This window comes from Coenobita brevimanus, chromosome 20, assembly GCF_032717465.1.
Source record: "Coenobita brevimanus isolate Jiangsu-jjx chromosome 20, ASM3271746v2, whole genome shotgun sequence".
NCBI classification, from domain to species: domain Eukaryota; kingdom Metazoa; phylum Arthropoda; class Malacostraca; order Decapoda; family Coenobitidae; genus Coenobita; species Coenobita brevimanus.
In genome coordinates, this window is record NC_136973.1 from 23,495,974 (window position 1) to 23,523,473 (window position 27,500).

General features: G+C 44.1%; 1 protein-coding gene across 1 annotated transcript in view; it reads right to left on the bottom strand.

Moving 5' to 3' along the window:
* Positions 1-20,518, bottom strand: part of LOC145391938 (uncharacterized) — a 22,366-nt gene extending 1,848 nt beyond the window's left edge. The window contains exons 1-5 of the mRNA XM_080266428.1: positions 20,395-20,518; positions 17,851-18,632; positions 13,275-13,430; positions 12,609-12,788; positions 11,021-11,221 (exon numbers count right to left, since the gene is read on the bottom strand). Of these exons, the coding sequence (XP_080122554.1) occupies positions 11,021-11,221; positions 12,609-12,788; positions 13,275-13,430; positions 17,851-18,632; positions 20,395-20,518 (1,443 nt within the window). The remainder of the gene's footprint in view (positions 1-11,020; positions 11,222-12,608; positions 12,789-13,274; positions 13,431-17,850; positions 18,633-20,394) is intronic.
* Positions 20,519-27,500: the final 6,982 nt, after the last annotated feature.

The window sequence follows — 27,500 nt, forward strand, 5'->3', positions numbered from 1 at the left end:
TGAGTACGATAAATGACCAACATATATATATATATATATATATATATATATATATATATGTTGAACGTAGAGGACGGAAATAGTGCGAGTATAAGTGGCTGGGGAATGGCTGGGAGAAGGAGGGAAGTGAGAAGACAGGAAGAAATCAGTAGGATAGAAGTTGTGGAAGCAATGAAGAAAGTTAAATCGGGGAAAGCCCCAGGAATTGATGAAGTGTGTGGTGAAATGCTGAAGCATGGGGGAGAGATAGTAGTAGAATGGATGTGGAAGATGTGCAGATTGGCCTGGGAGGAAGGTAGAGTCCCGGAGGATTGGAAGTCAGGTATAATTATTACCCTGTACAAAGGAAAAGGGGAAAAAGAAGTGTGTGGTAATCATAGGGGCATTTGTCTTCTTAGTATAATAGGAAAAGTGTATGGTAGGATACTTATAGACAGAGTTAGAGAAAGAACAGAGAAATTAGTTGGAGAAGAACAGGGAGGCTTTAGGAAGGGAAGAGGTTGTGTGGATCAGATATTCATTCTTAGATCTTTAGTGGAAAAGTTTCTAGAGAAGGGAAAGAAGTTGTATGCGGCTTTCATGGATTTGGAGAAAGCATTTGACAGGGTGGATAGACAAGGATTGTGGAAAGTGTTAAGAATATATGGAGTAGATGGGAAGTCGTTGAATGCTGTGAAGAGTATGTACGATAGTGCGAAGGCTGCAGTGCGTGTGGATGGTGAACTAAGTGAATTTTTCTCTTTGAAAGTTGGTTTGAAACAGGGATGTGTCATGTCTCCATGGTTGTTCAATCTGTACATGGATGGGGTAATAAAAGAGGTACAAGGTAGGGTAGTGGATGTTGGAGTGGCCCTGGTGAGAGAGGATAGTGTTTGGAAACTCCCTGTACTGTTGTTTGCAGATGATACTGTGTTGTTGAGTGAAGACGAAGGGGAGCTGCAAGGCTTGGTGGATGAGTTTGAGAGAGTGTGTAAGAAACGGAACCTAAAGGTGAATGTAGGGAAGAGTAAAGTGATGGTCTTTGAGAGAGGTGAAGTTAGTGAATGTACAGCGAGGTTGGATGGTGAGGAATTGGAAAATGTGAGTACGTTTAAGTATTTGGGTAGTGTGATGAGTAAGGATGGAGGTTTGGAGGGTGAAGTGCTTGAAAGGGTACAGCAGGGAAGAAAGGTTGCTGGTTCTTTGAAAGCAGTGATAAGAAACAGGGAAGTGAGCATGGAAGTGAAAAAGTTACTACATGACAGTATTGTGATACCAACTCTAACGTACGGAAGTGAAGCTTGGACATTGTTGGAAGGACACAAGTCAAGAGTGAGAGCAGTGGAAATGAGTTATTTAAGAGGAGCCTGTGGAGTCACGTGGAGAGACAGGCTGACGAATGAGGATATAAAGGAGCGTTGTGGTGTGGATGTGGATGTGATAGGAAGCGTTATGAGGAACACACTGAGGTGGTTTGGCCATGTGGAGAGGATGGAGGGTGAAAGACTGACGAAGAGAGTGTATGTGAGTGAGGTGGAGGGGGGAAGAGGGAGGGGGAGGCCGAGGATGAGATGGAGGGATGGGGTGGAGAGGTATATGAGAGAGGGGGGTGTGAGTTGGGAGCAGGGCAGTGAAATGGGGGGGGGACAGGGAGACTTGGAGGCGATTTGTTTGTGGCCACCCCAAACGGGATTGAGGCGTCTGACAATATATATATATATATATATATATATATATATATATATATATATATATATATATATATTTAATGCAAGGAACAAGGAACCAAAGGCCACGATACCGCAAACCGTTCCTTCCAAGAAATAAAGCAAAATACAAATGAGAGCCAAATTCAAGATCCGTTCATTTCGAGATGTAGGAACAATCTATCTATCTATCTATCTATCTATCTATTGCCAGACGCCATAATCTCGTAAGGGGTGGCCATTTGACTTTGAGTTAGTTGTTTTACGGGGAGGGGCACTAACCCTCCACCAACCCACTTGTTGACACGTAGGAAGCACGTATGGGTTGGTTATATGGTTACCACCCAGCGTTGTAAGTGGTTTCTTGGCTTACAGGAAACCATTTGGCTTGTCACTCAATGTAAAGCCACCTGTAAAGGAAAGAAAAGCAATAAGAAGTGACAGGAAAGATGGGAGAAACAGGAAGAGAAGAGGACAGGCACAGAAAAAGAATGATAAAGGCTAAGGAAGAAGTAGGCAGCACTACATCAAGTGAGTGGATGATGGTTGCCACCACCTACCACTATGTGTTTGAAAAACTGGAGATCATCGGAAGTAGGAAATACAGACAGAGCGAGACAGTTCCAGAGTTGACCTGTTGCATAAATGAAGGACTGAGAGTAACGGTTAACTCTTGCATTAGAGAGTTGGACAGAAAAGGGATGAGAGTTTGCTGCTAGACGGGTGCTACGTGCCCGTTGTAGAGGTGGAGGGATGCAAGCAGACAGTTCAGAGGAGCAGTGACCATTGAAGTAGCGATAGAAAAGAGATAAAAATGCAACAGTGCGGCGAAGAGACAGAGGTTGAAGGGAGCCAGTATGAGAAGGAGAGTTAATAAGACGAAAAGCCTTTGACTCCACCCTATTGAGAAGAGCTGTATGTGGGGAGCCTCCCCACACATGAGAGTTATACTCTGCACAGGGGCGAATAAAACCCGTGTATAAAGTCAACAATTGTGCAGGGATAAAGAAGGTACAGAGTCTGCTTAGCACACCTAATCTCTTGGAAGCAGATTTTACAAGAGACGTAATATGATCTTTCCAAGAAAAGTCCCGAGTGAATGAAACCCCAAGCATGTTCAAGGATGATGCAGGATTGAGCTGGATATTATTAAACATTAGTGGGTACTCTGTGGAAGATTTTGACGGATTGATAGGTGTAAAAACTGAGTCTTTGGTGCATTAAAAACAAGATTATTTTTACCCCAGTCAGAGATACGAGCCAAGTCAGACATTAGGTGTGCCACAGCACACGTGGCGTCACAAGAATACTACGCCTGAGAGGAAAACTCTGATTTCATATTTGAATTAACCATCAAAAAGTACAGCCATTTAGAGCAGCCATCAATTGCCTTGGACAAAATTGTTGTTATTATTATTTTCAGGATTTGCCAAGACTGATATGGAGGAGAAACAGAAGACAGTTGTAGTACTGAGTTTGAACCAGGTGAAGATGGATGATAGAGAAGTTGAACAAGGTGATAGAAGTTGAACGAGGTGGAGCAAAGATGTGGCCAACGCGTATGAAACCTGATGTAGCTGCTGCCATCATACGTGTACTTGACATCCTCCAAGGTGATGTAGCTGCTGCCATCATACGTGTACTTGACATCCTCCAAGGTGATGTAGCTGCTGCCATCATACGTGTACTTGACATCCTCCAAGGTGATGTAGCTGCTGCCATCATACGTGTACTTGACATCCTCCAAGGTGATGTAGCTGCTGCCATCATACGTGTACTTGACATCCTCCAAGGTGATGTAGCTGCTGCCATCATACGTGTACCTGACATCCTCCAAGGTGATGTAGCTGCTGCCATCATACGTGTACTTGACATCCTCCAAGGTGATGTAGCTGCTGCCATCATACGTGTACTTGACATCCTCCAGGGTGATGTAGCTGCTGCCATCATACGTGTACTTGACATCCTCCAAGGTGATGTAGCTGCTGCCATCATACGTGACTTGACATCCTCCAAGGTGAGACTTAACTTCTCTTTGACACATTGCTAAATAGGACTCTTGTTACCTCAAAACCCAAGCTCATTTTATGCGCAAAAAATTGAGTAAAGTTGGTATGATGACGACAAGTTTATCTATCTGTCTGTTAATCTATTGCCAGATGCCTTAATCCTGTAAGGGGTGGCGACAAACAAAGTGCCTTCATGTCGCCCTATCCCCTGCCATGTCACTGCCCTCTCCCCAGCTCACACCCCAAACAAATCGCCTCCATGTCACTCTATCCCCTGCCATTTCGCTGCCCTCCCCCCAGGTCAATAAAAAAATTGTAGTGTAATTTAGCCGTGCTTCTTGGCCTGTACTGCATACCTGTGGGTGAATGTCTTTTCCGTGATAATTGTGTAGTTACCAAGTGTTTAGCTACATTTGACTGATGCAAGTACCTGCCAGGGTTGATGACAGCCAAGCATGTACTGTACTTTGGTGTACAATCGGACTGACTTAGCATTACTACTGAATGCACACACTTTGTATTGTTTATAAAGGCTCCATCAGGAATGCCTCAGCCTTGGTCACCTAATGGCGCCTCTACACGCTGCTCAATCCCTGGCAGCCTTCCTATTCACTCCCTTACCCCTGATGTCACACTGTCAGTACTGTATTATTTATAAAGGCTCCAACCTGCTTCAGTGCATCTGTCTTGGTCACCTAATGGCGGCTCTCCACCCAGCTCGATCTCTGGCAGCCTCCCTATGGACCTTTACCCCTGATGTCACACTCTCAGTATTTATAATTTATAAAGGCTCTAACCTGCTTCAATGAGTCTACCTTGGGCACCTGATGGTGGCTCTCAATGCAGCTCGATCTCTGGCAGCCTCCCTATTCAGTCCTTTATCCCTGAGGTCACATTCCCAGTACTGTATTATTGATACAGGCTCCAACATGCATGCGCTGGTCTTGGTCACCTAATGGTGGATTTCCTGCACGCTGCTCGATCTCTGGCAGCCTCCCTATTCAGTCCTTTATCCCTGAGGTCACACTCTCAGTACTGTATTACTGATATAGGCTCCAACATGCATGCGTTGGTCTTGGTCACCTAATGGCCACTTTCCATGCTGCTCGATCTCTGGCAGCCTCCTTATTCAGTCCCTTATCCCTGCCATATTTTTATTCAGGTTTTAACACTCTTAGCCAATTTAAGGTAAAATATAAGTAAAAAAGAAGCAGTAGGTTAAATAGCTACAGAAGATGTGCTAGGAACCTCTTAAACTAGACTCATTTTACTCTAACCTGGCCTAAAATTGGCAGCTGCGTAGCGGCTGTAAACATGATTGGTTTTGGGGGTGTACAGAGAAGGAATGCAATGCCAGGAGACGTGACACTCGCACAGGTGAAGAGTGCTGTGAAGCGGCTGAAAAATGGGAAAGCAGCTGGGGTTGATGAGGTGTATGCAGAGATGATGAAGTGTAGTGGGAAGAGTGGAATGAAGTGCTTGTTGGAGATATGTAAGGCATGGATGAGTGAAACTGTGCCATCAGAGTGGAAAAAGGCTGTGATTGTAACCCTGTACAAAAATAAAGGTGAGCGAAGTGAGTGCAAGAATTATCGTGGCATAAGCTTATTAAGTGTGGTAGGGAAGGTATATGGAAGAATTATTACAGAGAAAGTAAGAGAGATATCAAAAGTCCTTGTGGGTGATGAACAGGGTGGAAGGAGACGTGTGGATGAAATATTTGCAGTGAGACAGATAGAGGAGAAGGCTTATGAGAAGGATTATAAGTTTATGGCATTCTAGGATATGAAAAAAGCATACGACAAAGTAGACAGAGAAGCATTGTGGAAGGTTTTGTGCATGTATGGTGTAGATGGTAAGCTGCTAGGTGCTGTTAAGAGTTTTATGATGGTGGTGAGGGGTGTTTAAGGGTAAATGGGCATCTAAGTGAATGGTTCACGATCGGTGTGGGTGTGCGACAAGGATGTGTGATATACCCATGGTTGTTAAATATATATATATATATATATATATATATATATATATATATATATATATATATATATATATATATATATATATATATATATATAAGATGAAATAGAACGAGCGGAATTAAACAAGCTTATCAACAAAAGACAAAGAGAAGAAAAAAGAAAGAGAAACATGGATCAGATCAAAGAAACCATCAAAAAAGGAAAAAGTCTGAAACAGGTCCGAAGTAAAATGGCACTAGGAAAGCAACAAATGAAATCACTGACAGACAAAAACGGTGAAGCCATTAACTGCAGAGATATGATGCTGAAGAGAGTTGAAGAATTTTACAAAGAACTGTATACATCAAAGACAGTAGTACCAATAGCTAACTTTTCTGTTGACACAAGTGAAATACCTGAGGTAACACCAGACGAAGTAAATATTTCTCTTAAAATTATGAAAAGAGGGAAGGCTCCGGGAGAAGATGGAATAGTAACAGATTTACTGTTGGATGCAGGAGCAGAAGTACAAAATAGGCTTGCTCACTTATTTACCCACTGTGTAAAACAGAAGAAAATTCCCAAAACATGGTGTAATGCAATAGTTATTTTACTCTACAACAAAGGTGACTCAAAAGATCTTAGTAACTATCGACCCATTAGCTAGCTATCAGTCATTTACAAACTTTTCACTAAAGTCCTTACAAACAGAATAGCTACAAATTTAGAGTAAAACTAACCTCGTGAACAGGCAGGATTCCGAAACGGGTATTCGACCATTGATCATCTACACACAATGAATCAGCTAATTGAGAAAACTATATAATATAATAAACCACTGTGCTTAGGTTTTGTTGATTACGAAAAGGCTTTCGACTCAGTGAAGCACATAGCGATTATAAATTCATTGTGAGAACAAGGAGTGAATGAGAACATTGTAAAACTGCTCGAAAACATATATAAAGAGGGAACTGCTACAGTTAAATTACATAAGGACTCGGAAAAAATTAAGATTGAGAAAGGCGTGCGTCAGGGAGATACAATTTCACCAAAGTTATTTACAGCATGCCTAGAAAGTATTTTCAGAAAGTAGACTGGGAAAACAAAGGAGTGAACATTGATGGAGAAAAGCTAAACCATTTAAGATTTGCAGATGACATTGTCCTAATCTCAGAAAAAGCAGAGATGTTGCAAGAAATGTTAAATGACCTGAACAGAGAAAGTCTCAAAGTAGGGCTAAAGATGAACCGGAGTAAAACTAAAGTAATGTTTAATCCTCAAACACCAAAGAGCGTCATAAGAATAAGTGGAGAAATTCTTGAAGAAGTTGAGGAGTACAATTACCTGGAACAAATACTAAAATTAACGAAAGATAATGATAGCGAAATAAAAAGACGCATTACAATTGGATGGAAAGCTTTCGGTAAACATAGAGACATTATGAAAAGTAGCTTGCCAGTTTGTATGAAACGAAAAGTATATAACGAATGTATAATTCCAGCTATGACGTATGGTTGTGAGACTTGGAAACTGACAAAATCGATGGAAAATAAATTAATTCGTTCTCAGAGAGCAATGGAAAAGTCAATGTTGGGAATATCTTTAAGAGACAGGAAAAGATAAAAAAGAACAGAAATGGAGGTGGGCAGGTCATGTAGCAAGAACAAGGGATAATCGATGGAGCAAGAGGTTGACTGACTGGACACCAAGAGATGGTAAGCGCAGCAGAAAAAGGCCAGACAGGAGGTGGAGAGATGAGATAGAGAAATTTGCAGGAAAAACGTGGCAAAGATTGGCTCAGTCAAGGAATTCGTGGAGAAGGTTGGGGGAGGCCTTTGTTCAGCAGTGGACTTGTAATGGCTGATGATGATGATGATGATGATATATATATATATATATATATATATATATATATATATATATATATATATATATATATGGGGTGATGAGAGAAGTAAAAACACAAGTAATGGAGAGGGATGGCGTTGGTAATGAATGGTGATGGATGGAATATCTCATATTTATTGTATGCGGATGATGCAGTACTGCTTGCAAGTACCGGACAAGAACTTGGTAGGCTAGTGCTGAGTTTTGCTGATGTCTGTGAGTGTCGTGCCTTGAGAATAAATGTACAGAAGAGTAAAGTGATGGTTATTGAGAGAGAAGGTGACTCCCAGTGTGATGTCACAGTGAATGGAGAGAGACTGGTATTGGTGAGAGAGTTCAAATAACTGGGTACAGTGATAGAAAAGAGGAAAATGTGCAAAAGAAGTGGAATTAGAGTAACACAAGGAAGGAAAGTAGCTGGTGCAATGAAGGCCTTGATAAGAAACAGAGGCTTGAGTGTTGCAGCTGCACGAGGCTTACATGAGGGAGTGTTAGTGCCAACTTTAACATATGGATGTGAGACTATGGTATGGCAAGAAAATAAGAAGTCAAGAGTAAGAGCAGTGGAGATGGGACTACTGAGGAATGTATGTGGAGTACAGAGGGTGGAAAGGATACGAAATTATGTGATTCATGGAAGTTGCAGAGTGAGGAATTCTGTGGGCACCAGAATCGAAGAGAGTGTACTGAGATGGTACGGGCATGTGGAGAGAATGGATAACAATAGAGTGGTGAAAAAGGTACTGTATATCTGAGCGAATTTGAAGAAGGGAGGAGGCAAGGTAGGTCAAGGAGAAGGTGGAGAGATATGGTGGATGAGTGTGTGAGGAAGAGAGGTTTGGAAGTCGTTGAGGCTAGGGACTGACAAGAGATCGAGCTGGCTGGATGAATGTTGTGAGGAGAAGTGCATGATCAGGGATTTTGGCAACCCTTTTTAACGTGGCAGCTTCCGGATTGACTCAATCCGATATGTTTACGTGAAGCTACAGAACGTAGTGAATGTTTTGGGGGTATCAGATAGAGCCGGGATTCCGGGGGCCTGAATGATGAGCGAATGGAAGCGTGGCTCATTGGTCTGGGCAAATTTGGGCTGTCTGGAGACTGCTACTCCTCACCCTGCCCTAAGGTGGGAAAGGAGGTCCCAATGATGATGATGATGAAGATGATGATGACAATGGTGGAGGATGATGCTAGCCACAAAGAAGTGCTGTGGAAAGGATATAGAGCCATAGTACTGTCTTTTTATGACGCTAGTCACAAAAAAGTGCTATGGAAAGGATGTAGAGTCATAGTATTGTCTTTTTATGATGCTAGTCACAAAGAAGTGCTATGGAAAGCATGTAGAGCCATAGTATTGTGTTTTTATGATGCTAGTCACAAAGAAGTGCTATGGAAAGGATGTAGAGCCATAGCATTGTCTCATTCTGCCACTGAACTAAGAAACAAGCTGAAAAACTGTGAAAATCTTGGCCAAGTTAGAGTGAAAAGAGTATAGTAATATTGGTAGTATCCAATGTTTGGTTACCTACTGCCAGACGCCTTAATCCCGTATGGGGTGGCCACAAACAAATCACCATCTTCTCCCTGTCTGCCGCCATTGCATTGCCCTCCCCCCAGCTCACACCCCCTCTCTCATATACCTCTATGCTCCATCCCTCCACCTCATCCCCAGCCTCTCCCGCTGCACCTCACTCACATACTCTCCTCGTTAGTCTCTCACAAACTGATATATATTGAGGCTATGGCAATATATTGAAACTGAAAATGGTTGGAGTAAAGACGGGTGAAGACATGGCCGATAATGAGAAGTTGAACGAGGAGCAAAGGTGTGGACAACGAGTGGCAAACAGCGTGATGTAACTGCTGTCGTCAGCGGTGTAAGTCAGCCTTCAAGGTAAGACCAACTTTCTTTTTACTATAATTGACACGTTGCTTTGAAAGGAAGCTTTATCACCTCAAAACCCAAGTTAATTTAAGGGTGAACAATGGAAATAGTATATGACAAGCCTTTCCTGGCCCCATAAAGTTGGTCTGAGGTGCTGGGCTGGAGTCTTCCTCTAATTTGCCTCAACATAACCAGTTCTGGATTACTTAGTCAAAAGGATCAAAGCAAATGACTCCAGACTTGTACAAAAAATACCCACTGAGGTTGTTCAGTGCCCACTGATGTTGTTCAGTGCCCACTGATGTTGTTCAGTGCCCACTGATGTTGTTCAGTGCCCACTGATGTTGTTCAGTGCCCACTGATGTTGTTCAGTGCCCACTGATGTTGTTCAGTCCCCACTGATGTTGTTCAGTGCCCACTGAGGTTGTTCAGTGCCCACTGAGGTTGTTCAGTCCCCACTGAGGTTGTTCAGTCCCCACTGATGTTGTTCAGTGCCCACTGATGTTGTTCAGTCCCCACTGATGTTGTTCAGTGCCCACTGATGTTGTTCAGTGCCCACTGATGTTGTTCAGTGCCCACTGATGTTGTTCAGTGCCCACTGATGTTGTTCAGTGCCCACTGATGTTGTTCAGTGCCCACTGATGTTGTTCAGTCCCCACTGATGTTGTTCAGTGCCCACTGATGTTGTTCAGTGCCCACTGATGTTATTCAGTGCCCACTGATGTTGTTCAGTGCCCACTGATGTTGTTCAGTGCCCACTGATGTTGTTCAGTGCCCACTGATGTTGTTCAGTGCCCACTGATGTTGTTCAGTGCCCACTGATGTTGTTCAGTGCCCACTGATGTTGTTCAGTGCCCACTGATGTTGTTCAGTGCCCACTGATGTTCAGTGCCCACTGATGTTGTTCAGTGCCCACTGATGTTGTTCAGTGCCCACTGAGGTTGTTCAGTGCCCACTGAGGTTGTTCAGTGCCCACTGAGGTTGTTCAGTGCCCACTGAGGTTGTTCAGTGCCCACTGATGTTGTTCAGTGCCCACTGAGGTTGTTCAGTGCCCACTGATGTTGTTCAGTGCCCACTGATGTTGTTCAGTGCCCACTGAGGTTGTTCAGTGCCCACTGAGGTTGTTCAGTGCCCACCGAGGTTGTTCAGTCCCCACTGAGGTTGTTCAGTCCCCACTGAGGTTGTTCAGTCCCCACTGAGGTTGTTCATCGTACAGCTGATGCTTTGTGTACACTGATAGGTTGTTGTGGGATCAGCCCCAGTCTTTCTGGTCAGACCCATCAACCACAGGCAAGTAACCATCCCTGCAGGGTTATCCCATGCAGTGTACTGGTGCTCACTTGTGGCTGACTGTGCCTCACCACAGCCAGACACTGGGAAAAGTGTGGTTTGGTTTATGGGTGGATGCCACATTTGGATTTCCATCCATTTAACCGGCACTGTAACTGGCTGCACCTGACCCTTTGGTGTGGTTATATGGTTACCACCCAGCGTTGTCAATGATTTACTGGGTTGCAGGGAATGATAGATGTGGCCATTATTGTCAGCATTATAGACTTGACCGAAAGCGAGGCCCTCCTCAATCGAGCCTAACAGAACCTGATGAAACTCCTCCTTCCCCTCCTCACTAATGTCCACAGCTTCGCCACTGGATGTACGATTTGTAAGGCCATGTTGAAGCTTGACCCTGAACAACCAACCTTCAGATGCCTTGAAGTCAGGGACATTGTGAAGGTGGGCAAACTTCCCAGCAGCGCCTTTCAACTCAGTCCCACGCACTTGCACGCCTGCAGCCCGTTGCTGGCAGTACCAGGTTAATGTTGAACGGTTGACACTGGCATGCTGGGGATGCCCATAGCCTTCCATTAAGCACTGCGTCTATTGCTCTTGCCAAAGTCTGCTGTGTACTGGGTCAGTTTGTTATGGGATTTCCTGATGTCATGCAGGGTTCAGCGGACCAGGTCATACTATTTAAGATGCGGGAAGTCGACCATCCCGCATCAATCTTACCGAGGATCTCTTGCTTCTTCTGCAGGGTCATCACTACCTCTTCCTCTTCTGTGGTGGAGGGGCCATCATCACACACCCTAGGAAGAGGCATGCAAGGAACAGCAAGCCTGAAGCAGGTTGGGAATAACCACAAAAGCCACCGCTTGTGCTGCCATAGTAACTATACGAGAGGAGCTGTTCACTACACGGTTGATGTGTGGGAACTGGGAAGGGCCGAGGGGGTCCCTAGCAGACACTGGGTGAACTACCCAGCCAGACAGCGTGGCGCCACTGGGCTAATCTCGTCCAGCCCAACAAAAATGTTCTTGCAGCCAAAATTTCCACCGGATTGCAAGTATTTTATCTGGATAAAATGGAAAAATGTACATATAATGGTTTAATACAGCCAGATAACAGCGTCTGGGTTATGAATCGTAAAGATGGTGGACATCCGGATGAATGGGGCATTACTGTATAAATAAAGTGAATGAGGTCACAACCAATAACTGCTTTGAACTACAGAATGACATTGCCATTACAAACTATTGTGATGAAACTCAGTGATAAACACTGCAAACACTGAAGCATTTCAAGTCTACTGGTGCTGAAGAACAAACAGGATGTTATGTAAACACTGCAAACACTGAAGCATTTCAAGTCTACTGATGCTGAAGAACAAACAGGATGTTATGTAAACACTGCAAACACTGAAGCATTTCAAGTCTACTGATGCTGAAGAACAAACAGGATGTTATGTAAACACTGCAAACACTGAAGCATTTCAAGTCTACTGATCCTGAAGAACAAACAGGATGTTATGTAAACACTGCAAACACTGAAGCATTTCAAGTTTACTGTTGCTGAAGAACAAACAGGATTTTACGTAAACACTGCAAACACTGAAGCATTTCAAGTCTCCTGATGCTGAAGAACAAACAGGCTGTTGTGCAACATAAAACGAAGGTGAAATGCATTAAGGAAGAAGAGTTTGATGATAACATAAACGCTGATGAAGAATAGTTGAATGGAGTATAAAAGCGATGATGAGGGAGTGAGTCAGTGGTCTGACGTGCATAGGAAACATGCAGCTGGGCATAGTATAACACAGGCGAGATAAAAATCATTGCATATGTGGGAGATATGGGGTAAGACTCAGACAGGTGAGAGTTGATGGTACATGTCACAGTGGTGGAGTTACCTGCAGTGTGCGGGCGTAGGGGGCTGGCGGCTGATCCTGAAGGCAGTGCATGTATATCTGGTCATTTTCTAGGGTTATCCTGGAGGACCGGATGCCACCTTGGTCTTCTTGGACGGCAAATACCAGGCCATGATGCACCAGCGTCTTGATGCGCTGACTCATCTCCAGGAGGTTCTCAACCTGTGGGCAGTACCATACATCAGTATATATAAACAGCATCCATATATATTTTTTTTTAATGTGTCCGACTCTGGGCATAGGCTTCACAGCCTGCTCCCAAGGCTCAGCAGTCCTCCTTCATGCCATACACCTCTACATGTCACCACTTCAGCGCCAACATCCATCGTCCATATTGAATACATGCCAGGGCTGTCTCATGCAGGACTGGTGTATTGGTATTAGCTGGGGTATTTTTACGACATGTCGGCGGGTCTTCTGGTAGATCGGTAAAGTCTGTTTTATGAAATTCAAATCCTTAAACTGTTCCCTGCTCCAGGGGGATTTGAACCTGGGTCTGGTAGGACTGCAGGCTACCTGTCTACCGATTGAGCCACCGCCTCTACATGGGACACTATCAGTACATTCTTATGGAAACTGGCAATATATTACTACTTGGAGGCAATACTGGTGGGGAAGCACAATTAGCTACGGTAGCGGGTAACTTACTGTTATTTGCTGTGACATCTTTGTGATGGTGTTGATCTTGTCCATGATGATGGAGGCCGGGTCTGGGTGTGGTGGAAGGGCGGGGGTGTGTGTGGCATCAGTCTCTGCTGCCAGTGCATCCAGGGCCGTCCTGATGGCCTCACGCACCTGTCCGTACTAACACAAACATTAGTGCTGGAGGCTCTGCCAACTATGTGCTAATGTACTATCGCCGACACTTATGGCTGGTACAGTCAGCACTGTCAGTCTTCTCTTTCCGAAGTGTAAATCCCGTGCAGCTCGACTCAGTTCCTCCGAATCGTTAATTTTACTAGTGAGAGGGAGAGTCGCCGGGAGATGTCTGGTGCAAGTGTAGGGGATGGCGGGGTTGGGGGTGGGGTGGGTGGGGAACGTGACTGAGTAAATGTGGCATCAGTGTAATACAGATGTGGCACAAGTGTATTTGTTAAAAACGTAGGTTTACGATGTGAATGAGCTAAAACAACCTCTTTTTAGTGGTAACGACACTGAGTTAGGGATTCCACATATATCTCAGAATGCTACCACAAGCTGTGTGTTGAGGTTAACACATACAGGAATTGTCATTTAGCGGCAGTGCTAGAAGTCTGATAAATGGTAACAGTTGGAAGTGGTGGCATGTTACATAGGTCTGACAGGTTAATAATCGGGGAAACTAATTACAGTTTTAACGAACAAGCGGCAAAAGGTATTGCCGTAGCATCTGACTTTATAACAGATAACCCATAAAGAACAGCTACAGTGTATTGTGCATAATATGACCATACCCACAAAAATATGAGTTTTTTCAAGTGTGTTTGACATTGCTTAAAAAAAGGCTGCAATTACTGAATCCTTGATGAGTGCTTAACTTTTGACGTAGATAAGTATAATGTTTACCATGAGATCTGAACTGACTTTTATTCCGCAGTATCCTATATTTGCTTGTTCATGAATAATTGTTAATCTTTCCATTGCTATGGCATTTATAATCAGACATGATTATTTGTCTTTAGCCAACAGCACTATCTGATACGGCACATACTTTAGATTTCTGTATCTTATCTTTGTAACCCCTACGGTGTTTGCCAGTATAATATACCCTAGTTCTTAGTAGACCTTGAAGGGCTAACGTCATTGGCACGAGTGTATTACTCACGGTGATATTGACAGTTGGTTAGGCAAGAGAACATAATGCAACATTAATTAAGGGAATATAATATCACTGTTAATACATCTTAGTATAATATTTTACACAGACATATCCCTCAGTAATGAGTCCAGCCACCTTGCTTCTCCACAACCTCCCGAAGCCTATCGGGCATGCTGGCCACCTCATTCCTTACGAGGTGTGGCTTCCCTTGGAATATTTCCCACTGAGTCATAATGTGGGCCGTCAGCTGGTCTGCCGTTTTCTCTGGTCCTGGTTGCCATGTGTTAACCAGGGTTCCCCAGATATTTTCCAATGGGTTACAGTCACAACCCTTACTCGCCCAATGTAGGAGTTGCAGGTTTTCTTGACTACTAAACCATTCCTAACTGCTCCTGCTGTGTGTACAGGACAACCATCTTGGACAAGATGACTGGTCCAGGAGAGAAGGGGAAATTTTTCTCTCGTAGGAAGGTAGAAAGAAATCCTGCAGTATTTGACTATATTTTTGCGCACTGAATCGTCCCTGCATCTTCACTACATCTCCTACGCCATGGATGGAAATATAACCCCACACATTGCATGTCACGTGCCCACTTCTCGTCTCTTCATAAACACTGTTTCGCTCATCGCTGGCAAGAACAAACATTACATAATATTAGAGGGATACCGTGTTTGTATTAGAAATTAATACAAAATAATCTATAATTGGAAATTGTAGCCTACACTGCTTTCACTCCAGTCTCTTTGGAAATCAAAGGAAGGTGATCCGTGGGTAACAACTCTATATTGTGGGAAGTTGTTGCGGAGACGTTTAGGAGTCTAGAATTACTAAAGGAAGACTATTATAATAATTCAGAACACCCACCAACACCAGGACCTTTACATTTATCACTGTTAGTAATTAGTGATTTAACCAACTTATGTACCACATTAGCATTGGAAAGTGAACCGTGGTCTTTCTCATTTATCTTTGTTATTAATTACTGATTAAACGAACTTATATACCACATAAGATTAAAAAGTGACCCTTATCTTGTGTGTGTGTGTGTGTGTGTGTGTGTGTGTGTGTGTGTGTGAATTATCAGGTTCAAATACTTTAATATTATTGTTTCTGCAACAGTTCAGTTATTAAACATCACCAGGTGTTGTTCTTCTTCCACACGTGTACATTTCCGTGATGGCAAGATCGGAAGGTTTTCTCATCTGAGACCACCACCTGGACCAGAAGTTTAGGCCTTGGTCCACATAGTGACGTGCAAAGTTAAGCCTGGCAGCACGGTGCGCTTCAGTGAGTAACTTTTTTGGCAGGAACCCGGTGATGTATTCCGGCCTTATGAAGCCACCTCCAGACTGTACTGACAGACACATCCAGTTGGAGTCTGTTCCGAAGTGCCACAGCGTTCGTTATGGGGGTTTCCTCAGCTGCTTGTATAAAGCGCTCATCCTGTACAGGTGTCATTACACGGGAGCGCGGTGTCCTGGCTGAGGAAATATTTTAAAGAGAATACGTAGAAACAACTATTTTACATGCTCATAGGAGCGGTGTTAGAGGGAGGAGTTGGGGAACAGGGGGAGGTAGGAGGGTTGGGGTGGGCGGGGAGGTAGAGGAGAATGTTGGTGGTCTGTGGTGTGAGGGAGGATTGCAAGGGAGATGATCCGTCACACTAAATTGGTGTCCTGTTACCTATACAACAGGGTTAGTATAACGTCGTTGATGCTGGTTTGCATTTTTGTAGGTCAAAAGTATGTCATACATCGTTGACGCTGTATTACGGGTTAATGCACAATTTTTAACACTAGACAGTATAAATAATAATGTAAGCAAAAACATTATGAAACAGAGTCACATCAGACACGTTCGACAGACACGTATGGCAAGAAAAGTAACTACTGACCAAATCTTCCATAGTTAGGCTTTTTTACCCTGGTTAGTAAGATCTCCTGTCTCCTCCCACCTCTTGATCCATTTTGTTACAGTTGTTGGGGATATGCCTAACTGACTGGCGATGGCCCAAATACTCGAGCCTCCTTTCCGCAGACCAGCGATCTGCCCTCGCAGGGGTACTTGCTTTTCCTGTCTGTTCATTGTGAATCCTGAACCGTGAATGGTGTAGAAATGCTTCTTGGTGTCTGGACAACACCTCGGTATACACCTGGTCTCACTGATAGGCGAGACTTAATGGCACCAAGTTTGAGGGTGACAATCGCCTGATGGATGGTTTGGAGGTTGACCCCTGCAGGCAGACTTATACTGGCAGCTGGCACAAGGCCTAAGGAGTGCTTGAACGAGGAGCTGTTGGTTCTATCCAGGTCTAAACAGTTTGGTTTATACTTGCCCTATGACTACGAAAGATTCCAACAAGACCCATAGTCTCCAGGAGGTTATACTGTAGAACGAAGGATGGCTGGACATTTATACTGAATGAATATAAATGACAAAATTTGTGTTGTCGTTTCCATACTACTGTATGCCTTTACTTTGTGCTTGTAGTGTTACAAATTGCCAATTGTCACTACCACAATCTGTGACAGAGACTCACATGGCGAAGATTACATGAATACAGATAAGTTAAAGGAACAGATATCTTACGATCTGTGCTCGTAACATGATAATCCCATTAACATTATTATTATCTAACTCGAAATTTATGGAACCATCAAGGAATCGATATCTGCTGTATTTCCTATGCACTGTGTAATTTAAAATATCTGTCACACTTGAAAAAACTCATATTATTGTGGGTATGGTCATATTATGCACAATACACTGTAGCTGTTCTTTATGGGTTATCTGTTATAAAGTCAGATGCTACGGCAATACCTTTTGCCGCTTGTTCGTTAAAACTGTAATTAGTTTCCCCGATTATTAACCTGTCAGACCTATGTAACATGCCACCACTTCCAACTGTTACCATTTATCAGACTTCTAGCACTGCCGCTAAATGACAATTCCTGTATGTGTTAACCTCAACACATAGCTTGTGGTAGCATTCTGAGATATATGTGGAATCCCTAACTCAGTGTCGTTACCACTAAAAAGAGGTTGTTTTAGCTCATTCACATCGTAAACCTACGTTTTTAACAAATACACTTGTGCCACACCTGTATTACACTGATGCCACATTTACTCAGTCACGTTACCACCCACCCCCACCCACCCCACCCCCAACCCCGCCACCCCCTACACTTGCACCAGACATCTCCCGGCGACTCTCCCTCTCACTAGTAAAATTAACGATTCGGAGGAACTGAGTCGAGCTGCACGGGATTTACACTTAGGAAAGAGAAGACTGACAGTGCTGACTGTACCAGCCATAAGTGTCGGCGATAGTACACTTCACACATTACAAGTTTATATGTCAGTGTAAGTGTGCTCATGTTACTACAGAAGCCTGGTGGTATAAGTAGAAGGGAGTGGCTGCCTACCTTCATGCTGGTGGTGACAATGTTAACATCAGGGAACTGTTCTTGGCAGTTCTGACTCCAGTCTTCAACCTCAACACTGCACTGGACAGCGTGGTTAATGGCCGTGACGGCCTCCTGTGCTGTGTTGGCATTCTGCAGACACTCCACTCTGGCCTCCAGCTGCTTCACCCCTTCCTCTCCTTCTTGCTTCATGGCCACCACTCTGGCCACCTCCTCCTCTATCAGCTTTACAAATGTGGCCATGTTGTGTGTGAATTCCTCTGCCTTTTTTAACAGCTGGAGGTTTTGTTCCTTCCGGTCGGTCAGCCAGGTCAGGTACTGGTCCAGCTGGGACTGGGTGTTTTGGGAGCTGGTAACCTGGCTCCTCATACTGCTCTCGTGCTCCCCCAGCAGGGACCGAAGCTTCTTGTTCATTCCACTGGGCCTCTTCTGGGTTGTACCACCCTTTGTTTTGACTGACATTTGTTTTTCTGCTGCAGGTTTTACACTTGGCTTTCCACCAGCTGCTCCTGCTGCCTGTGCCAGCTGTACATTCTTAAGCTTTTTGACAAAAGCCTCCATTGCATAGCTTACTGGAAAATTATCCAGGGAGGTGGCGGAGTGGCTGGCACGGCAGTCAGGGCAGGTCAGCTGGTTGGCTGTGGTCAGTTGTAAGATGCAGGACGAACAAAAGGTGTGGCCACACGGCAGAGTGCGTGGCCGACGCTCACTCTCATCATAGGTGATGCAGCACACACTGCACTCCTCAGGATTGTCCTGTGTAACAACAATAACATTGATTGCTTACATGTAACACATGATGGACATTGCTGACCTTACAACCTAAAAGGCAGTTTTAATATTCATAACTCACTGATGCTAAGAAAGAAAGCAATAACATGAGCTTTATATAAATGACGTCCATACTGTACAGTCGGCCTAAGAAGTGACAGTGGAGTATCCAGAAGGTTGTAGTACGTGATAATGGATAATATTCCTTTTATATCTTTGCAAGGTGACACCTATTATGTAAAACTATAATAGAAAACAATATGTGAAATACAAGATAGGTATCGGGTAGTACCAAGGGGAGACTATATAGAGGCATAAGAAGAGAACAAGAGATCAGGACAAGATGGACATACGTCCCCAACCACCACGCACCACTCTTCCCCTCAACGGAATCAACTAGAGGTACTGTACAGTCATGCGTACTAATTTCTGCTCAGGGGTTACCCCTTCCTTACCCCCTCTACCCTGGACAGAGGGAAGGGGGGAATCGTGAACAAGTTTACCCCGCCTTCTGTCCCCAACTCCCCCACCCTCCACCTCCAGCTGCCAGTTACTGATTAGACGCAAATTTTCTCATGTCCTATAGACATGACTAAACTGTCGTCGCACACGCTTTCAACGGCCAAGATTTGGACTATATTTTTAGAATAAATTATTACCGTATTGAATGAGGAGTTGCAGGGAAGCTTTGGAGCCAGCAGATCCAGTTGTTAGAATGACTATATTTGTAGTCGCCACGCTGTCAGTGCAAAATTTAAGTCGTGTGTGTGTGTGTGTGTGTGTGTGTGTGTGTGTGCAGTTTATAAGCCTAGCTACCCAGCTATGTGAAGTGGAACGGTCACTCTAATAAAAATTACGAATATTGGTCTGGTGTTCTCTATTTGAACTTGGCACATAATGAGAAATACAATTATATATATAAAAAAAAAAAATTAGCTTTCCATACATCTGACCTAAGTGTGTGTGATAAATGTTGCCTGCACACGATATACGAAGGAGCGGTGACGGTATAACTGACTGCTGATCAGGCCTAAGGTGGGGGGAGGGGAGGGGTGAGAGGCGGGGAAGACTTAAGACAAAGAACGAGAGAGAAGGGGGAGAGGGGGAGAGAAGCAAAGAGAAAGTTATATAAATCTAAAAAGAGAGAGTGGGAAAAGTAAATTCAGAGAGAGAGAGAGAGAGAGAGAGAGAGAGACAGCTGGGGGAAGTGAAAAGGTAAGCACTGGAACCCAGAATTGTGCAGCGGACGACACTGGATTACAATGATGGTGAATATTTTCAGTTTGAGAATGCAGTTCAATACGGTAATAATTTATTCTAAAAATATAGTCCAGATTTTGGCCGTTGAAAGCGTGTGCGACGACAGTTTAGTCATGTTTACAGGACATGAGAAAATTTGCGTCTAATCAGTAACTGGCAGCTGGAGGTGGAGGGTGGGAGAGTTGGGGGCAGAAGGCGGGGTAGACTTGTTTGCGATTCCCCCCTTCCCTCTGTCCAGGGTAGAGAGGGGAAGGAAGGGGTAACCCCTGAGCAGAAATTAGTACGCGTGACTGTACATCACCCTGCTGCATTACCCTCCACCTGGACCAGCACTCAACGGAATCGGGGCAGGATCTGTGTCCCAGCAGACTCCGTAAGTAGGACTACGACGACGCCCACTGTGCTTGTCAGAGGAAGAACTCCTACCGTGCTCCCTCCACCTACTGCCTTCTGTAGGACTGACGACACCCACTGTGCTTGTTGGGGAAAGGACGCCCACTGTGTTTCCCTCACCTGCAGCCCCTGCCCTGAGCAGGACTGTGGAGATGCCCACCGCACGTCTCTCGCCTGCAGTCCCAGTGCCTAGCAGAATCGAGGCTGTGCCCACTGTGCCTGTCGGGGAGGCCCCGCTCACCATGTGGGCCTCATCTGCTGAACCTTCGGCACCTATAGAGGGTCACCACCCTTGATAGCCTCACTCCTCCAGGAGACGAGTGGGTCACGCCCCTTGCTCGCCTTACTCCTCCAGAGGCCGAAAGGGACGTCCCTCTCACTCTCCCCGCACCACAGGGGGCAGAGCAGGCTCCCCAGCAGAGTCACTGCTGGAAGAGGTCTGGAGTGGCCTTATAGTGAGTCCTGGGGTACACTCATTACAACCAGCGCCCCTAAGTCACCAGTCAATGTCGGACTCCTGAAGGAGGAGAGACCGCAGGCAGCCCCAGTCAGACTCCCGACGAAGGTGAGACTGCAGACACCAGATGCAGAGGGACGCCCCCAGAACTCCCGGCTGAGACCTCCCTAGACAAGCCAGCAAACCGTCCCCCATGAGGGGCAGGTGCAAGGAAGCACGCCTACTCTATCTGTTCGGCCCCAGCCCCGAGGGCCGACACACTGACGGAGGTCCCTCCAATGAAAGGCCTCTCTCTACACCACCCAGCAGCCCTCACCAGACGATTAAGAGTAAAATAGTGGTACCACGCCCCTTCAGAGAGTGCACACCTGACGAGACACCTCCCACACCTGGGGGCCAATAGTCCCAGACTTAGATGCTTATACTTCATATAGTGTGGGTAATCTATCACATTGTATTGTGTCAGGTCACTGTATTCTTTGTGGTTTTAAGCCCTGTTCCATTGGTTGCATGCTCTGGGTCTTAGAAAGAACCCAATATTGGACCCACATACTCAGAGAGAAAGAAGTTGATCTCTGAGTACGTGGCATAACAATAAGTAAATGACAAAGTGCTTATGCATTTCAGAATTGTAGGAAACAGTTTGTTAGTTACGATAATAAGAAATCCTAAATGGAACTAATTGAAATTTCAGAACTATCACTCAAGGACAGTCAGGAATAAGTTGCGGAGTTTAAGTGTACTGTGGTAGTAAGCAATTATTTCTGGTATCGTAAGACTGAAAAGAAAAGGTCTTCAATAAACAATGAAGATCTGTTATTTTTATTGAGATATTTACCGTTAGACCACTGGTGAATAGTTAAAAGTTACTTATTTCCGTTTTTTTTGTCTCCATGGATGACGACAGAAAGTGGGAATGCGGAGTAAGTTAGTAGGCGATGTTAAATGGCTCGATCAACAAGCACAAATGAAGACAGCTTTTACTGACAGACATGCAGCTATTACATCGCATCTGGCCACTTTTCCACTAAGAAAAATCTGTGGAAGACTTAGTATGAGCTTGAAAACTATCACTTAATGAAATATAAAAGAACCTTGCCAATTTGCTGAGAGTCTGAACTCCATGGAGGATGCAAATTGTTTCATAGTCTGTATTATCCTCGGTGCCTGAACAACGGGCAAGAGTAATAAAATGCAATAAAAACAGCAGTGAGTTCCACACTTCCAACTCAGTATTTTCAATTAGACAAGACACAGCAGTTTATTTAAAAAGTATTCCAGATTTAAAAGATCGAACAAGTATGCACTTTTGCATTACACTTGTAAGCCCATGTTCTAGTCCTCTTTACTGCCTAGTATAAGAGAAAAAGATATAATCTGTCATACCTATAGTCGCAGCACATGACTCTGAGGTTGTCATTATCGTACCCTGGCAACCTACCAGTCAAAAGTGCGTCCAGTTTTGTATCATAATATGATACACAAATCATATTATTGTTCACGAATATATTATACATGAATATTATTATACACGAACATATTATACACGAATCACATGCGTCTCATATTATACACGAAACTGGATGCACTGTTGAGGGGTAGGTTGCCACGGCATGATAATAATATCCTCAGAGTCACACGCCACGACTATAATAATTTTGCATCAATAGGGTAGTATATAATTACATTTATTATACATTTCTTATATGCTAGGGGAGGCAAGGAATAAGAGGCAGAAAAGATCTTGCTGCAGCTTTGGGTAGGGTAGGCTATCCTTACTAAGAATAATTTTTGTGGCATCCTTATTGTTCCTATGTCATCACCATTGCATTTGAAAGGCAAGTAGTGTATTGCATTCACTAGAATGTTCCTGGGTTGGCCTTCGAAACTAGATAATCAGTTTATGAAATCCTGGGACATACACACGAGCACGGGGATATGCTGTGCACCACGCGCCGAGCAATACATTACATATTCAAATCGGGAAAACAAATGTTACAGGTTAGCTTCTAATATATCATTGCCTCATGTTATTCATTTCTCATAATTCTTAGCGTGATATACTAAGTATTTTTTTCTTTTCTTTTCGATATGACGTGATGAAGTACAGAAATTTTTACCTTGAATTCAGTAAGTTTTCACGGAAAGCATGGCAGTACAGAGTGTCTGAAGCAATCTGAAACTCTGTCATCACTTCTTGGGGCGACTGTACAAGTGGTGGTCTGATAACAATATGGTGAACATGCCATAACAGAATATGCTATTGTACTGTAACATGTACAGTAACACTAATATTAATAGTGAAAGACGGTACAGTAGTGAATATTGATCTTTTTATCCACAAACTATATGTCCAACAACATATGAATTAAGAACCTTTGTACACTAGTCCTGAATGTGACAACCTCCTTTGTATAGTACAGCATAGTGTGTGTGTGTGTGTGTGTGTGTGTGTGTGCTTTTCATTGCCTCAAATACACAAAGCACAAGCCATGTACTGTCAGCAGGGTAACAGTGTACTCACCATATTTGTAGTGGTGGCACTGTTGACTCTGTAGTGACTGGTGACCTGGTAAAATATAACAAGAGTAAATTCTTCCATTAGTTTAAGTTAGTCATTATAAGTTCCATCCCTGTATTAAGTACCTTGCTAATATCTCCCTTATTTATTCCCTTCATCCACTTAAACACCTCAATTAAGTCTCCTCTTACTCTACGCCTTTCTAGTGAGTGAAAATGTAGTCTTTTTAGTCTGTCTTCATATGACAGCTTCCCATCATCATGTACCATGTTTGTCATTCTTCTCTCTACATTTTCTTAGGACTTTATATCCATTCTGTGGTAAGGACACCAAAATTGTACTGCACAGTCTAAGTGTGGCCTTACTAATGCTAGATAAAGTTGCTGTATCACTTTTGATGATCTATTGTTCACGCCTCTCGAAAAAAAAATCCTAGGACCCTATTTGCTTTATTTCTCGCATTAATACACTGTTGCCTTGGTTTGAGGTCGTTACTAACCTTAACTCCTAGATGTCTCACGCATTCGTATTTGCTAATTTCTTTGTTATCTAAGTTGTATTTAGTATCTCCAATGGTCTTGCCTACGTTAAGTAGTTTACATTTTTCAACGTTAAATTCCATTTGCCAAGTTTTAGACCATCTGGACAAGAAGTCTGCTTCTGTTACACACATCTGTACACAAATCTGAGAATATCGCCAAGTTTGATCATTTTATATGCGATTTTATATAGATTACTTATTTACTTTATCGCCTTTCTAGCGTTTTGAGGCTTTGCATTTGGCAAGTCACTTTATCAGCGTCCAACACATGACTCATTTGCCCTTCCCTGCACGTCTCCCTCTGCCTTACACTGCCCATCCTTCCCTCATATATATATATTATAACCCGAATATATGAGAATGTTTAGCAGTAATATGTCAAATAAATAAATGGCTAAGGAAGAGGCGTTAGGAAGGTAGAATATAATGGCCACGGCCTTCCCGTCTTCCTCCCTATTCATGTCTTCTTATCTCCCTTAAGTTACACTCTTTCTTTCACACTACGCACATAACTTCTAACATTTGTCTCAACTGTCAATTGTTCAGGTGTAAAAATGAATAAATCGCTAAGCAAGAGGGACTGCGAGGTTTGGTATGCCACGTACTTATCACCCTCACTGTGCCCAACCCCTCTGTCACACACACACGCACACACACCCACACACACATGTGTACCGCCAACTGATCCACCATATACTATTACTCCTTCTATGCAGCAATAAACAACTCACGTGATGGTGTTCGTAGCCAAGATCAAACCTGCTCTCATAAACACAGCCACTGTTACACTAACACCTCATCACTCGCTGGCCAGGGTTAAATACACTAAGGCCGCTGAACAAGCTAACAAACAGCTACAATTTTGTTCACACGTAAAGTTCCGGAAACTAGCGATAAAAATGGATAACATTTTTGGAATAAGGCAAAACTTTATTGAAATCACTAAAACATTACTTAATGTCCTATAGTTAAGCGGTCAAAAAGTACCGCTATTGTTGGTTAAACCTAGCGCAAAACTCGCTACATTGGCAACACGGCATCACTCCTGCCGCCAGCCTCACTACCATTGGGTGGCGTGATGGTCCACTGGTACTACCATTACTGCCACTGACACCTACACTACCATTGCTGTCCACTGGTACTACCATTACTACCATTGACACCTACACTACCATTGCCGTCCACTGGTACTACCATTACTACCATTGACACCTGCAGCTACCAGTGTGGTAGTACAAGGGGTGTGGTGTGGGCGTGTAAAATTGTTGGAACTATTTAGTGTTGTCCAAGGTATACAGAGTGCTTATACAACACAAGAAGGTGCTGGTGTAGCCACACACCTTCTTCAGCCAATACAATTACATACAGTCAGTGGTTATACACTGGTGGTGTAGCCACACCGTGTTATACACTGGTGGTGTAGCCACACCGTGTTATACACTGGTGGTGTAGCCACACCGTGTTATACACTGGAGGTGTAGCCACACCATGTTATACACTGGTGGTGTAGCCACACCGTGTTATACACTGGAGGTGTAGCCACACCGTGTTATACACTGGTGGTGTAGCCACACCGTGTTATACACTGGTGGTGTAGCCACACCGTGTTATACACTGGTGGTGTAGCCACACCGTGTTATACACTGGTGGTGTAGCCACACCGTGTTATACACTGGTGGTGTAGCCACACCGTGTTATACACTGGAGGTGTAGCCACACCGTGTTATACACTGGTGGTGTAGCCACACCGTGTTATACACTGGAGTTGTAGCCACACCGTGTTATACACTGGTGGTGTAGCCACACCGTGTTATACACTGGTGGTGTAGCCACACCGTGTTATACACTGGAGGTGTAGCCACACCGTGTTATACACTGGTGGTGTAGCCACACCGTGTTATACACTGGAGGTGTAGCCACACCGTGTTATAAACTGGTGGTGTAGCCACACCGTGTTATACACTGGAGGTGTAGCCACACCGTGTTATACACTGGTGGTGTAGCCACACCGTGTTATAAACTGGTGGTGTAGCCACACCGTGTTATACACTGGAGGTGTAGCCACACCGTGTTATACACTGGTGGTGTAGCCACACCGTGTTATACACTGGAGGTGTAGCCACACCGTGTTATACACTGGTGGTGTAGCCACACCGTGTTATACACTGGAGGTGTAGCCACACCGTGTTATACACTGGTGGTGTAGCCACACCGTGTTATACACTGGTGGTGTAGCCACACCGTGTTATACACTGGTGGTGTAGCCACACCGTGTTATACACTGGTGGTGTTGCCACACCGTGTTATACACTGGTGGTGTTGCCACACCGTGTTATACACTGGTGGTGTAGCCACACCGTGTTATACACTGGTGGTGTAGCCACACCGTGTTATACACTGGTGGTGTTGCCACACCGTGTTATACACTGGTGGTGTTGCCACACCTGTTATACACTGGTGGTGTAGCCACACCGTGTTATACACTGGTGGTGTAGCCACACCGTGTTATACACTGGTGGTGTAGCCACACACCGTCTTCAGCCAATACAATTACATACATGTGTGGTAAGCTAACTAATCTAACAAAGCTAAGGTAAGCTAACTAATCTAACAAAGCTAAGGTAAGCTAACTAATCTAACAAAGCTAAGGTAAGCTAACTAATCTAACAAAGCTAAGGTAAGCTAACTAATCTAACAAAGCTAAGGTAAGCTAACTAATCTAACAAAGCTAAGGTAAGCTAACTAATCTAACAAAGCTAAGGTAAGCTAACTAATCTAACAAAGCTAAGGTAAGCTAACTAATCTAACAAAGCTAAGGTAAGCTAACTAATCTAACAAAGCTAAGGTAAGCTAACTAATCTAACAAAGCTAAGGTAAGCTAACTAATCTAACAAAGCTAAGGTAAGCTAACTAATCTAACAAAGCAAAGGTAAGCTAACTAATCTAACAAAGCTAAGGTAAGCTAACTAATCTAACAAAGCTAAGGTAAGCTAACTAATCTAACAAAGCTAAGGTAAGCTAACTAATCTAACAAAGCTGAGGTAAGCTAACTAATCTAACAAAGCTAAGGTAAGCTAACTAATCTAACAAAGCTAAGGTAAGCTAACTAATTTAACAAAGCTAAGGTAAGCTAACTAATCTAACAAAGCTAAGGTAAGCTAACTAATCTAACAAAGCTAAGATAAGCTAACTCATTTAACAAAGCTGGGGTAAGCTAAGTAATCTAACAAAGCCAAGCTAACGCCCTGGCTAACCTTGGTGCCAGCCTTACCAAAGAGTTGTGATCACGTTATCAGTTGAGGCGATAACGATGACAGTGTTGACCTTATCAGTGACTGGAGACAGACCGTCCTGATTTACCCCTCTGCCCTACCCTGCCCTACCCTACCCTTGCCTTCCCTGCCCTACCCTACCCTTGCCTTCCTTACCCTACCCTACCCTTGCCTTCCCTGTCCTACCCTACCCTTGCCTTCCCTGCCCTACCCTACCCTTGCCTTCCTTACCCTACCCTACCCTTGCCTTCCCTGCCCTACCCTACCCTTGCCTTCCCTACCCTACCCTACCCTTGCCTTCCCTGCCCTACCCTACCCTTACCTTCCCTATCCTACCCTACCCTTGCCTTCCCTGCCCTACCCTACCCTTGCCTTCCTTACCCTACCCTACCCTTGCCTTCCCTACCCTACCCTACCCTTGCCTTCCCTGCCCTA